Genomic DNA, 15,494 nt, shown 5'->3' on the forward strand with positions numbered 1-15,494 from the left:
GTGTGGGCGGAGCTATCAATACAGGGGTGGGACCCATTTGGGTTAGGGGCGTGTTTGTTTTGGTGATTTCAAATGTCAACATTGGCTTTCAAACATCGGAGACCCTGCCTTTAATAAGTTGTGCATTCTGGGTTACAATTTTAAATAGTGGTTATCTGAGTTACTGCCTTTCTGTCAGCTCAAACCGGTCTGGCCATTTTCCACTCACCAACAAGCCGTTTCTGTCTATTGAACCGCTGCATCACTGGATATTTTTGCTTCATTGGAGCATTCTGGATGAAATCTAAAGACGGTTGTGCATGAAATCCCAGGAGACCAGCAGTTGTAGAAATACTCAGACAAGCCCAACTGGCACAGCAATCATGCCACAGTCAAAATCAGAGATCACAATTTTTCCTACTTTTCAATGGTTGATGTGGCCATTACCTGAAGTTGCTGGACTGTATCTGCATGATATTATGCATTGCACTCATGCCACATGATTAGCTGATTAGATAATTGCTTTAATGATAGGTGGCATGTGTTCCAAATAAAATGCTTGGTGTATAAATACACAGCACATAATACTATACTCACCCTGGGGTTAAGGGGAGATGATTGGTCTGTGGAATTGTGCCTCACACCTCATCACACTGTGAATCAGCAGGTAGTTATAAAGTCATGAATGCACTAATAACAATTGAAAGAAAAACCCTGATCAACCTCCAAGCAACATGCTTCAGAAGTGAGATGATTAAATGAAGAATCAGTGAACACTTCCATTTTTGGTCCATTTTTAGAATTCATGTCAATAGTTTATCATTTAAACATTTGCATTTGAGGCAGTAGCTTAATATAACGTTTGCCTCCGTTATTTCAATGCCTTCGTCAGAAGCTCATTAGAAAGGTGAGTATCCCTTGGCGTGTAGATACGAGAACAGACATCTCCTGTAATCAACCGTAATCTTACAGTAGCTTTACTGAGAGAACCCATCTGAAATGCCACTGGCATGTCTGCATGCATTATTAAGTATCTACAATATATGGTATATGTACAAATGTAAAGCTTTATAAGTGAAATGCACTGTTCAAACAAAGGTATTTTCTTTTGTTTGCACTAAATATTTGTCATCATCCAAATTTTTTCCCACTTTTTTGTTTGACGGCGTCCATAGGAACGCGTTGCTTGCTCACTGCACATAAGAGGTATTGATTATGTCTCTTATGTGAGAGAATGTGGAACCTGCTGTGTTTATTGCTTTGTTTCCCAATAAAGCTGTGGCTGTTCTATGCATCATTGTTTTCTACCACATCAGAATCCGTCATCGGAACCCAGTTTCCCAAAAATCATTGTAAGATTAAGATCATCTTAACTGGTATTGAGCAATGTTGAAGATGCTGCTTGCTCTAGAATTTAATGCTAATCATTGTGCAATGCTTTTGGAGAAACTCATCCCAGTTTATCTTATAAGAGGTCAATGTGATAATCATGGAAAACAGTGAAGTCTCCTGGACTGGAACCACTGTCTTAATGTTTAAAGTGATTCTCAGTGATGTCTAACACTCCTCTCAATCCGTACAGACAGCACATGGAGGTGGACACAGAACACTACTGTATGGACACGCCATCCTCCTGCGGCACTCTTTCAGTGGAATGGTGAGGGAGAAAAGCATCTTTTTTTCTATTCCCTCTTTCTGCATTTGGAAAGATTCATTTGTGTGTACTGTTGTAAATTTTTCTTTTTATTCACAAACACTGTCATTTCACCAGAAGCAAGAACACTGAAGAATAAAGAAACTAAGAGTCAGGTTATAGTCAAGGAGCTAGAGTTTATTGTGCACAAAGACAGCCAGCACACTATACAGTATAGTCTAAATATCAGTTGAAAACCGTAAAATGTCATACTGACGTACCTACAAAGGCTAAAATAAAAGAAAAACTGGAACAATAAAAACATTGTGAACAAAGGACAGACAGTATACAGTACATCATGAGTATGTGGAATTCATATCCTGTTGATCTTGAATGATTAAATCAAATAATTATCACATAATTTTGGAAAAATAAAAACAAATCCCAGAGGGCCTCCTTTAGATGACTATAAATCATCCGCTTAAACATGCTTAAAATTTCTTTAACTTATACTACATACTATAACCAACTATAGCCAGTTAATTATCCATTTATACGGATAGGTCTTACTCTTCTCTTGAATAGTGAAAAATAAATAAAATAGAAATAAATCCCTCAGTAACTTCTGGGTTAAATTTATATTATTGTGTATGATTGAAGGAAGTGGTTTTGTGTTTAAACACTGTGTACAGTATTGTTTCAGTTACATAGATATCCTTCAATTTAACATGATTGTGACACTTTATAATTGAGGACCAAATTGCCTGACTCAGTGTTATTATGTTTGTGGATCATTAAGAAGATTCATGTTTATTTATGCTGTCAATCAACTGCAATAATACATTTGACTACATACATCTTCATCTTCAACAGTCTTTGCACTGTGTTTTGTCACGCAGTGTTTGCACTACGTTGCACAGATGTACTTGATGTACAGTAGCTAGGACAACTTACTTTAAGTCCTTAGCTCTGTTTTGTTCTGTGTAGCACCATTTTCCTGGAGAAACGCCGTGTCATTTCACCATGCACTGCGTCAGCTATATATGGTTGAAATGACAATAAAATCTTCTTCACTTGACTTGACTTGACTTGACTAAGCAGCACCGAATCCTCCCTGTCGTTCATCCTGTTAGCTAGCTAGCTGTGTTATACACCTGAGACCTTTATCTTAGCAGCAAGTATTGATAATGGGGAAAGTATATAAAGATCCCCAGTTATTCTCATCCAAAGTGAGTAATTTTAATCGATAACATTCACGTTGAGCAGCACAGGCTAGACATTTAGTCTCAAAAATAGTGACTACAAAAACAACAACATATCACACAACAATACACAGTTTATTTTAAACCTACATTTCAGCCACTAACACCAACTGATCTGTCACAAAACATATTAATAATTGTCAATTCCGTTGAGGAATAGCAACGGATTAGTAAATATCTATAATTATTAGTCCGTTATTTAGTAACTTTTATTTAACCGGGCAAAAAACTCATTAAGATTAAAAGAGGTAGTAAAACACACAACAACAATTAAACTCCCACCCGCATGACATAACAATAAAAAAACAACTACAATTAAGCGCTCCCTTAATTAAGGGTAACAGTAGTAATAACTGTTATTTTGTTCAACATGCAATGATTTAAATGTGCTTTATAAATGACACTTTATTATTATAATTTGTTATTCATTTTATTTCCCCATCACTGTTTGAGCCTACAAATGCTCTATCTTCTTCTTTTTTGCAGTATCTGACATGTTTAAAGACATCCAGGTCCCTGACAGATAAGTTGTCTTTTGATGTTGGTCTTCAGTTGGACTCGACAGGCAAGAATTTATTTTTTGCTTATTCAAGATTTGTCACTTTTGTTCCACTTTGCTCATATAAGCCACATTTTGTGATGTATAGAAGGTTATATTAAATTCTAATTGAAAGTAAATAATATAATAATAAAGTAATATATATTAATAAAAAAAAAAAAAAAAGCAGCAGTCATTCCTGCTCTTGGTTATGTCTTTGCTTCCCCTTGCCAATTTATGACATTGTTCTGACCCGATTATAATGATCTCTGTTGATTGTGCTCTTCAGATGCTCTGAACACCTCATAAGGGATAGGATGGGGGCAGGGGTGTTTATGCGGTCAATAAAGCTCCGTATTTATAGGACTGTGTAAAACATTTGACCTTATTGAGTCATTTAGCCGACCTCATGAGGAAAATAGATTGCTGGTTAAGGTTACAGTAAGGTGTAGGAAATTGACATAATTTAACAACAATAACACACGCTAATGACAATAGTAAATAATTAAAGAATTACAAAAAGCTAGCACGGGGCACGGTGGCTTAGTGGTTAGCATGAATGGTAGGTTGATTGGCATCTCTGGAAAATTGTCCCTAGTGTGTGAGTGCGTGAGTGAATGAGAGTGTGTGTGTGCCCTGCGATGGGTTGGCACTCCGTCCAGGGTGTATCCTGCCTTGATGCCCAATGACGCCTGAGATAGGCACAGGCTCCCCGTGACCCGAGGTAGTTCGGATAAGTGGAAGAAGATGAATGAATGAATGAATGAATGAAAAAAGCTAGCACTTTTTATAATAGGAGAAGCACGTTTGTTTGTTACTGAACTAATCTCTGTGTGTTTTATCTATTATTTTGCTCTTTGATTTAAAGTACAACACCAAAAAACATTTCCTAATTTTCTAATTAGTAGATTAGTAGTGTTGGCCATGTCACAGCACTAAAAAGATAGGTAGACGGTAGAAGTGACAGCTTGCTAGCTACAGTATTATTATGACTAAAGGGTGTCCAAAAAGTCTCTTTTCCTAGAGCGAATTCACCTGTATAATTTGCTAAATGTAACTTTGTTTACAAAAACGCCTCTGCATGATTGACATTTCTTTGTAAACACACAGCATCATCTTCCCCACTCAGTTGCTTATCTTTTTAATGACCTTTGTTCTGTATCTTTTCCTGGTACATCAATTTGTTCTTCTTTGGTCAAAGGAATCTCAAAAAGCTATCTAAAAGAAAAATCTAAAACATTTTGCTAAGTGTTACTTTTTCCTTTGTATGGAGACTTTTGGGACACCTTGTGTTATGGATTAGGCCACTGACTTTTACTGTTGATCCCAGCACCTTGACTGACGTTATGTTTAATTCTGAGATGTCAGTCATGTTTATTACTGTATTACTGATTGGCACTTGGTTGCTATGTTTAGCCCCTTTAGATAAAGAGGTTTCACAATGTGCAACACTAAAAAGAGACAAATGCTGACACTTGGAGTAAGGTTTGGGTTAGATTTTAGTTGTTACATTATTTAGCTAAATTGATAATTATGTCAGAAGAAGGTTCCTCACATGGATAGTAAGACAAACGTGTGTGTGTGTGTGTGTCCCACTACAGGTGAAGCTTGTTGGTGGACTATTCATCCTGCTTCTAAGCAGAGATCAGAGGGGGAGAAAGTTCGTATTGGTGATGACCTCATTCTCGTCAGTGTATCATCTGAGCGCTATCTAGTGAGTCATATTTATATATACCTCAACTCAAGGTCACATAGGAATTGTTTCATTACTCCATTTCCACTGCAATGTAGTCTGTCAAAGCACTGGGTATTTTTGGCCGTATGTCATGGTCTGGAGAGTGTGAGGAGGCACATTAACAGCTAAGCTGCATTATAATATTTACTTCTATAATAATCTTAGCAGTACACCCTTGTATTTCTATCTCATTAAAATTTGGTCTTTACTGGTTTACTATAAAGGCAAATTTAACCATTTATTTTCTTAACCATTTAAGTAACATAGAAAACAGTTTATATTTACAGTTTGCAAGTGACGCGGATTTCCAGAACGCGATTAAGACAGAGCCGATGTTTAAAATTCTCCCGTCGTCCTACTTACATCCTGCTGTAAGCGTCTAAGAGAATGTTTCTGGATTACTATGGTAACTGATGCTAACTCTCCACTGTTTAGCACCTTTCCATCTCCAATGGTAACATCCAGGTGGATGCATCTTTCATGCAGACTCTGTGGAATGTCCATCCAACCTGTTCTGGCAGCAGTGTGGAGGAAGGTGCAGTATACGTCTTCTGTTTTACTAAAACACTATGTAGATTTATGTAGTGTGTGAAACCAGGCTTACGCGATATAATGAGTTAATCACTACTTCCATTATAGTCAGTGAAATTTACTCTGATTATATTTCCATAGCTGCCAGACTTTATGAATTTTGGCTAGACGTTCTAGAGTTAAACATCAGACTAAACGAGTAGTATGAGTTATCAGTCAAAAGACAAAAGAGCAGTATTTTTCTATCGATTTAAAATGAGAGATATGGCAGTGCTTGTTGAATGCTGGCGGGAAGCTCGTCCCTTTCTCCCATGTTGTATGATCTAAACTGGGAACTCATGCAGGTAACCTTGCTTTCTGTCAAAGTAAATAGAGAATGTATTGAATTTATTATTATGAATATTATCATATTCCTATAATCTATGCTATATATATATATATATATATATATATATATATATATATATATATATATATATATATATATATGTTAATGTACTTGCATTAAAAAAATCCTGAAAACTTTCTTCACAAATTACTGGAAATTTGGACTGGAAAGTTCTTTGCTAGTTTGGGTTCCTGCTCTGGTCAGTAGTTTCCCCCTTTCTCCTACAGGATATCTCCTTGGTGGTCATGTGATGCGTTTGTTTCATGGACATGATGAGGTTTTGACGATCCCGGGCTCAGATCAGAGTGAGGAACAGCAGAGGTAAGAATTTAGACTGTGCTATGGAAGACAATGGATATGTAAGCATTGTGTCAGAACGAGCCCCAATTTGTTCTTTGGCAGAAAGATCATTTGTTTTTGTAGTTTCTTTCCAGTAATGCCCTGTTTAATAATAAATCCCACAACTAATTAAATTACTGCATCATCAGTAGAATATCATTAGCTCACAGATGTGGATTTTAACAAAAATTTGTATTCTTTTGTTTGATATTTGCTTTTCTTCTGTGGGCGTAATCTGACATTTGGAATAAGAAATTTTGCCAAATCACAGTGCCATCTTTGGCAAGGGGCTGTGGCTAGGGTTGCCAGATCTGTGTTGTAAATATCTCCAAATTGACAAAAGTACCAAAACAGTTTCACCAAATACTTTTTTACCAACATTTAAAATAGTTGTGCATTATTACATATTTTGTCATAAATACAGGATGTCTAAGTGTGCTGACAGTTTAAACATTTTTTATATGTTAAATTGTTTATATAAATTGCTTATAAAACATGCAGCACACTAAATTTACAATTTGTTTTGTGGTGGAAAAAACATGAACAAATGATTGCTCTAAGTTTAGGTTATTAAACAGAATATATCATCAGTTGTAATGATCCATTCTTTTACCATTTTGTTGTACCAGCTTCCTACTTTATATGTAATTTTATAAACAGTGTAATGATTTGGTTTAAATGTGAATAAGCCATATATTTATGTAGACTAAAATTGTAGGCATGTAGACTAAACAATGAACCTAAACAATCATCTTGATTACAGGGATACAAGTCAGCTGGGATATTTCCTGATAGTTGGACATGTCCCTAAAACCTACTGTAGAAGTCTGCATAAATCTATCCCTGTTTACTATATGGCCAAATGTTTGTGGACATAATTTCATCACACCTACGTATATATGTAGACTTTCCCCAGACTGTTGCAACAAAGTCTAATACCCAGTTGTATCAGATGTCTTGGAACTAAGGAGCCCACTGGAACTAATGCCCCAGCCCCTGTGTACAAAATAAAATTCATGAAGACATGGATTACCAAGGATGGAGTGGAAGGTCTTGAACAGCAGCAACTGAAAAGCAGTAACTGTTTGGCTATCTGTAGCATAGCGCTGTGTGTGTGTGTGTGTGTGTGTGTGTGTGTGTGTGTGTGTGTGTAGGAGAGATAGAGAATACAGGTCTGCTGAACTGGGTCAAGGCCAAGGTAACAGAACCTTGAGAACTTCCCCTAAGCCATTTAAGGACAGTTATATTTTATCTTCTCTCCAGTCATCAGTGCCTATTTTTAGGTCAGAGATGCAGGATGAGATATTGTTTGTCAGCTGTGACTTAGCCGTCTTTGTCTGGCTGCTAAAATTTAATCACGTCTACATAACTGTCACAATAAAAGGCAAAATGGAGAAGAAGATTTGGAGCATGGTATTCTGTCTTGATCATTTATTATAAGCCTGTGATAGATTTTAAACTGTCTGATTTCGAGCCTTCATGTTGAATTTACGTAATGGATTTGGTCTGACTTACTTATAACTGCAGAATAAGGGGTTTTACCCACAAACAGGGTATTGATGTAATCATGATTTGTGTTTTTTATAGAATAGTCAACTATGAAACAGGCAAAGTAGGGGCCAAGGCCAGATCTCTTTGGAGATTGGAACCTCTACGGATCAGGTGTGTATCTCCCACTTCACACACATTAACTATACTTAGGTGAACCCTTGCCCTCCACCATGAAATCTTTATAATGGATTTATCCTTTCCAATGGATAGGCATATGCACAAAATCAACAATAATATATATATGAGATAAAAATCACTATATGCTCACAGCCACTTTAATAGGAACACTTGCATACCTGCTGATTCATGCAGTTATTTAATCAAATTCTGGTATATTTTTACAATAGGGTGAACACTTTTGTTACTCCACAAGGGAGACTTTCCTTCCCTCAGTTCTGACCAATGATTGATTGTTTATTATGAGATGGATGGTTTTCCCATCGCTGCAAAGGACTTCGCAAGAAATCAATAATTATAATAATAATAATCAGAAGCCAGAGTTTTGAGGCAATTTCTAACACACTTTTTTTTCATTTCGATGTGAATATGGACTAAAGTTCTTGGCCTGTATTTGCATATTTTTTTATACAATGCATCGCTACTATATGACTGGTTAATGCCTGGTACTGCAGGTGTACAGGTGTTCCTACAAAAGTGACTGGTGAGGGTATGGTGTTGGTGATATCTCTAGTGTGTATGGTTAGTCTATGGTTAGTTATCCTCCTGTGGCCTTTTAAAACACTCTTCCTCTCTCCATCTCAATCTCAGCTGATACATTCTTACATCACAACACTTGTTGTCAGGGAAACCACTGTACTGATAGAGTTCTGTTGTTGCATATTGTCGCTGTCGGGCGGAATCCTCATATCTCCAAAACCGTTATTTTTCAGGAAATGAAAAAAACGCCGTACCTTATCTGCAGTGCACAGGGTTTAGTCCGCGTTGCAGTGGATTGTCTTGCGCTAAATTCCTGTCCTCAGACGAACACCAGAACTAGCGGGGGTCAAGATTTTTTTTTCTTTGAGCCCAGTGTTTTGAAGACATTTACCTCAGAAGACGTGTTGATTCGTTGCGACTCTTTTTAGGAGAAATATGCCGCGAATCTCTCCCGCGGAGTGAGGAAGAGGTGGACAGTTGAAGTGTCCAGTGGTGTTATAAGATTTGCGCTCAAGCTATTTTCAAGACTTTAGATTGGTTAATAACTTGTAAAAATAACAGACCCACGTGGGGACCGACCAATAGCATCGATATGTGAAAAAATATGAAATTGACCAAATTTGGACATACTGTACGAGGTTTCGCCCGACACCGACGATATATATAATTGTGTAAAATGTGTGTCTGCATGTGTGCAGTTGGTGCGGCAGTCATATCCGCTGGGGACAGCCATTTCGCCTGCGCCACCTCACCACAGGTCATTATCTGGCCCTGACTGAAGACAAAGGCCTTGTGCTGCAGGATCGGGAGAAATCAGACACAGCCTCCACCGCCTTCTGCTTCCGAGCATCCAAGGTCTCTGACGTTACATCTGTTAGGACAGCAGACATGATTCCTCTCTGTTTGTAGGATTATAACTGATCCTAAATCAACACTGCTCCTTGGAAGCTTTTAGAGAATTTGAACATGTTATTCTAGGATATTTTAGGCAAATGTTGGCTTCTAAGCTATAAATATTATGTGAGAGCAGAAAGCTTTAGGAAGCCTAAAATACTTATATGATTATAAAAACCCAGTACAAACTCCTGTGCATTGGTTTAAACGGATATGCGTCTAAGATGTTAATTAGAAAGAGCCATTTAAAATAATTGCCCCATCTGCTCTGACTCTTAGTCTTTATTAGAATGGCTCCTAAAAGCTTAAAGAGATCTATGGAGAATAGTGTTGCTGATCTATGGAGAATAAATGAATAACCCTTTCCCATTTGTTTTGTTTTCAAACAGTAGGTGTTTTAACTGAATTGTGGTTTGTTGCTCATTTATTGGGTTTTTTTGTATACCGTAACATTTTGTTTCACAGAGGAAAAAAAATTAAAGCATCTCAGTAATTATAGCTACAGTATGAATCAGCTTCTGGACTCTTCTCATATGCAACTCCATGTCTCTCTCTGTGTATCTGTCTGTCTCAGTCTTTGCCTGCTGTGTGGGGGTTCTTGTAATTATGAGTCAGCTCAGAGAGGGAGGTCAGCCCTTCTCCTTGACTGGCTTAATCTGTCCATCTTTGCAAATTGCTTCTTCATACCCAGCTCGCTCAGCACCCGCAGCTTACCATGATTAAATAGATTCTTACCATTTCTTGTGTCAGTTTGTTGACCTGCTCGTCAAGAAACTCGGAACGATTTTTAGATGTTGCCTATGTTGTTTTTAATAGATTAAATAGTATTATACAGTATAAATGTACTGATTGATTTCCAGCACTGAATAGTTCACCTAATAAATGTGCTGTAAAACATTTTCTAACTCTATATACTGCTTTATCTTACTTGCAATGCAGATTTTTGAATCCCAGCAATTAATGAACGAATCCTTGAGAGCGCAAAAGATTTTGTCTGTATTGTCGGCAACAGAAGTTCGCAAAGTTTGCTTCAGTTTGCTAAGATTTAAGTTTCTTATTAAGTGTAGTGTGGCTAGATTTCATTCATTCATTCATCTTCTACCGCTTATCCGATCTACCTCGGGTCACGGGGAGCCTGTGCCTATCTCAGGCGTCATTGGGCATCAAGGCAGGATACACCCTGGATGGAGTGCCAACCCATCGCAGGGCACACACACTCTCATTCACTCACGCAATCACACACTAGGGACAATTTTCCAGAGATGCCAATCAACCTACCATGCATGTCTTTGGACCGGGGGAGGAAACCGGAGTACCCGGAGGAAACCCCCGAGGCACGGGGAGAACATGCAAACTCCACACACACAAGGTGGAGGCGGGAATCGAACCCCGACCCTGGAGGTGTGAGGCGAACGTGCTAACCACTAAGTGTGGCTAAATTTATATACATTTATTATCCACAATGTATAGACTTTTGTTAAACCAAGAATGAATGAATCTCTGATCTTTATGATGCTGCACTCTGTAGGAGAAGCTGGAGTGGAGTCCAAAGAAAGATATTGAGGGCATGGGGGTGCCTGAGATTAAGTATGGGGACTCGCTCTGTTTCATCATGCACATGGCCACTAGCCTGTGGCTCTCGTACCAGGCACCGGATGTAAAATCAACACGACTGGGGCCTCTCAAGAGACGGGTGAGTCACATACATATTCTTTACGTCAGTTGTGATTTGGTAAGAATAATCATTCCACGCTATTATACAGTTTCTACGTTTTATATGCTTCAGTGTTTGATGTCATGGCATGACCAGTCAATACAAAGTTACTTAATTACATGAATGCAATATTAGATTTACCAGTTATTGCTTTCCAAAATATGAGTCATGCTCATAAGGTCCTCTCGCTTCTCAATTCTTTCTGTCAGGCATGTCTCCATGCAGAAGGACACATGGATGATGGCTTCACGCTTCAGCGCTGTCAGCACGAAGAATCACGTGCAGCACGCATCATCCGCAACAGCACCAGACTCTTCAGCCATTTCATCAGGTGTGGGGATGTTTTGTTCAACAAAATTCTTTTGATTTAAAAAAAAAAAAAAAAAATGAATAAAAAATTTAATAAAAAAAAATACTAAACATTCCAAAAAAAACAATTTAACATTCTAAGCTGCAAAAGGTTTTCGATTTGTGAAATGCCATCTATCTCCGTGTAGTTCATTGTGAGGACATATTATGATGTTAAACGGGTTGAGTTAATATCATTAACATCTTAATGCATTTATGAATTGAATGTGAAAATGTGGGCTGCTTCCCTTAGGCTGGTGACATTATGAGCATGTAACATTAGGGCTGCATCTCGATCTGATACTGTACATTATCACAATTTGTGCTCTAGATGCAACAATAACAAGACACGGGTGTCCTGCAGGATGATTGTTGTTGGCTAACCATTGAGTAAAGCTTGAAATTTGCAGGCAATCCAAACCAACTGTAGAGAAAACAGGGTGTGTGGATGGAATACCTGCTCCAATACAAAGAGCTGTACCGGTTAGCAGGTTCAGCAATTATCAGCACATGACATGTTGTAGGAGTTGCTCAGTAGAGGCTGACATTTTTTTCGGAATTCCCGCGGGTCACGGGAATCCCACGGGAATCCCGTGGGATGGGAAACAAAATCACTATTAATCATGTGACTTTAAAATGGAGACAGGACATGGAGACACGACAAAATGTCAGCGGGAGTGGGCGGGACTGGGAATTCACAAATATACCTTTGATATAAATAAAAATATAATCTGTTTGCTTTGGTATGGCTGGTTAAATGAATGACGTGCTCCACACACCCGTGACAGTTGGTGGCAGTAATGTATGCCAACCACTAATAATATAAGAGAAGGCGTCTTCCCCATGCACTCTATAGAAGCCGCGGGCACTTATTTCCAGGGATTTCAGAACAGCGTAACAGATATTGCGTCATCAGGTAGGTGTGGCCTATTTGATAATCTAACCCTATCCCTAACCCTAACCCTAACCCTAACCATAACCGTAGTTTTTGGTTGTTTATTTGTTTTCTAAAACAAATCTACCTGTATGACTGTTTGTCTTTCGTAGTATGCTGTTTTTTTTAAAGAGGGCGTTTTTCCAAGACCTCTGGAAACACGCCCACTTACGTCGTGGTAACGAAACCCCAGGAATTTAGTGAATGCCCTTTAGAAGCTGCGAAAATTAAAAATGGAGTCTGACCTGAAACTCACACTGCAACGACTACTCTGGGGGAAAAAATGACTCTGTCGGGCTCACTTCTCCCTCCCACTCCCAGTGGGAGGGAATGGGAGTCATTCTTCTGGGATTGGGACAGGATGGGATTTTCCCCAGTATTTTTTTGCGGGATTGGGATGGGACGGGAATTTTATTTGGGAGTGGGACGGGAGAGGTTTGAAAATCCACTCCCGTGTCACCCTCTATTACTCTATTACATGCTGTGCTCATCAGCTAGATGAAATAAAAATATCGACTCATCGGAGGAAAATATTTGCAACATGTTGCTGATTATAAGGCAGTAAAATGAAATTATTTATCACAAGCAGAACCTGCAGGGAACACATTTCATATACCCAAAGATAGAAAGGGAAGCTGAATGCAGGGCAGTGCTCACAAGGGGGGAAAAATCCATGTTAATGGATGCTACAGAGAGCAATAGTGTTCTTTAAGTAATGCTAATAATAGAAAGGAGAAATGAGGTGGCGAGAGAGGAGTGTCTATCCCTAGCTTCGGAGGACAGGACACCTGTAAGATGCTAAGCTCCTGAATATATTTGTGGGCATGTATGAGAAGGAGATGTGAGTCAGGAAACTATATGAGGTGGATAGACAGACAGAGTAAATAATTTTTAGAAAATGGATGGATGGATGGATGGATGGATGAGATCAAGGTCTGTTTTTTATTGATTAAGCTTGATTGAGATTGACCAAGCATAGACATGGGAAAATATGTCTTCTCTAAAGTCTCACAAATGGATTTGACTGTCAAGCAACTGCCAGTAGAAAGGATGCTTGTGTGTCTCGGAGATCAGAGCTTGCAGTACAGAAGGTCTCTCACGCATAACATTTTTCTTGCATCACTGCTTCCTGATCATGCTCTGTGAAAACACTTGTGCATTCAATTCACTCTGCATCAATTAATTAAAGATACTCAATTGAAGATAAACGCTATATGTTAATCCTTAAACGACTGATGACTGCCATACCTATTTTTAGACCCCTACGTTTTTACCCCAATCTCATTACACTCTCTTATCACACTGTGAACATTAAATCTTATATCCTGATACACTTTACTCTCAGAGACCTGGACAATCTGGCTGGAAAGAATCGAACAGATGTCGTTCTTCCCGTCGATGAGGTTCTCCAGACCCTAAATGACCTCATTACATATTTTCAACTCCCTGATGCTGAACTGGAGCATGAAGAGAAGCAGATCAAACTGCGCTCACTCAAGAACCGTCAAAATCTCTTCAAACAGGAGGTCAGTTTCCTCATCAGTTTTACAGCATCCTTACACAAGCCTACTTTGTCATTTTGTGCATCCTTTTTTTAACAACATTTGAATTGAGAGGCAGATTACCACAGTCTAGCTGATGGAAATTGACATGGTCTAATTTTTAAAAGAGCAGCTTAATATATTTGTCAATTTTTCCTAAGCTATGATGCATTTCAGAGTGTTACCTAAAATTGCACCCATCAAATATAAAATGGCTTTTATTCTGCAATGTGCAGTTCCAGATCTATCTGCTCAGCTCAGGATAGAAATAAAAGGCAGTTCTGTGACGGGACCTTTAGAGAAGGTGATATGAGGAATTATAATGCTCTCATGATGCATGTACAATAATTTAGCATTAAAATTTGCCTCCTGTGCCAATTGAGAAACCTTGTGATTGACATAAGCCATGTCTTAGTAAAGCAAGCCTCACATTTTGCTATACATCCATAAAAAAACGTATACTCTGAGATGCACTATATGACCAGATGTTTGCCGACAACCGTCTTGCGATCTTACATACTGTAGGATGTCTTCATGATATTACTGCAGTTTCTGTTTACTGAAACCAAGCAACCCAAACATGCTCCAGAATGACAAGGTGCACAAAGTGACGTCCATGAAGGCACAGCTTGCGGGGGTAAGAGTAGAATAGAAGTCCTTAAGTGTCCGACACAGACCTCATCCCCACTGAACACCACTGAGATGAACTGGAATGCAGACAGCACCCCAGACCTCCTCACCTGACCTCAGTGCATGACCTCAATCTTGTAGCTGAATGATCACAAACCCCCACAGACATGCTCCAATATCTAGTAGAACCTCTTTCGCAGAAGCATTGTAATCAATTTTCAGCAGTTTTCTTCAGTAGCCTGACCTTAACACTGTTTCACTGAGCTCCAAAGTAAAACACTAGAGCTGTTATGAAAACAAAGGACATTATTTACATTTGCATTATTTACTGTCCAGTGTCACCCAAATGAGGATGAGGATGAGTTTGGTTCCTCGAAAGGTTTCTTCCTCATATCATCTTAGGTAGATATTTTTCTTGCCGTCGTCACCTCAGGTTTGCTCATTAGGGATAGATGTTAGAGATACAGTAAATGTTCATTTGAATTTGAATTTTATGTGTATTTACAATGTGTATTCGGTTTCTATGCGTCTGTAAAGCTGCTTTGAGACAACGTCAGTTGTTAAACGCTATATAAATAAATTAAATTAATGCAGACCGCGCTCTCTGCACAGGGCACCATCAGCTTTTTGTCATAATTCATTGTTATAAAAGGAAAATGTCTGAAAAATCATGCAAGCATTTTATGAAATGACAGTTAAAGGCATTCAGTTAAAGAGAATGTCTCGGGTCTTTTAGAAAGTATAATAAAATATCAGCACTGTGTTGTTGTCAGCTGTAAACTACAGTGGCCGAGAAGTGCAAAACACATTAACAAATGCA

The 15,494-nt window shown here is 38.5% G+C and overlaps 1 protein-coding gene across 1 annotated transcript in view; it reads left to right on the forward strand.

The window, feature by feature from the left end:
- LOC132852817 (ryanodine receptor 3) overlaps nt 1–15,494 on the forward strand; it is a 177,375-nt gene that overhangs the window by 56,416 nt on the left and 105,465 nt on the right. The window contains exons 4-13 of the mRNA XM_060880264.1: nt 1,562–1,636; nt 3,361–3,439; nt 5,014–5,126; nt 5,583–5,682; nt 6,294–6,387; nt 7,993–8,067; nt 9,312–9,468; nt 11,036–11,200; nt 11,431–11,552; nt 13,849–14,029. Coding sequence (XP_060736247.1) covers nt 1,562–1,636; nt 3,361–3,439; nt 5,014–5,126; nt 5,583–5,682; nt 6,294–6,387; nt 7,993–8,067; nt 9,312–9,468; nt 11,036–11,200; nt 11,431–11,552; nt 13,849–14,029 — 1,161 coding nt within the window. The remainder of the gene's footprint in view (nt 1–1,561; nt 1,637–3,360; nt 3,440–5,013; nt 5,127–5,582; nt 5,683–6,293; nt 6,388–7,992; nt 8,068–9,311; nt 9,469–11,035; nt 11,201–11,430; nt 11,553–13,848; nt 14,030–15,494) is intronic.

This window comes from Tachysurus vachellii, chromosome 10 (assembly GCF_030014155.1).
Source record: "Tachysurus vachellii isolate PV-2020 chromosome 10, HZAU_Pvac_v1, whole genome shotgun sequence".
Lineage (NCBI taxonomy): Eukaryota > Metazoa > Chordata > Actinopteri > Siluriformes > Bagridae > Tachysurus > Tachysurus vachellii.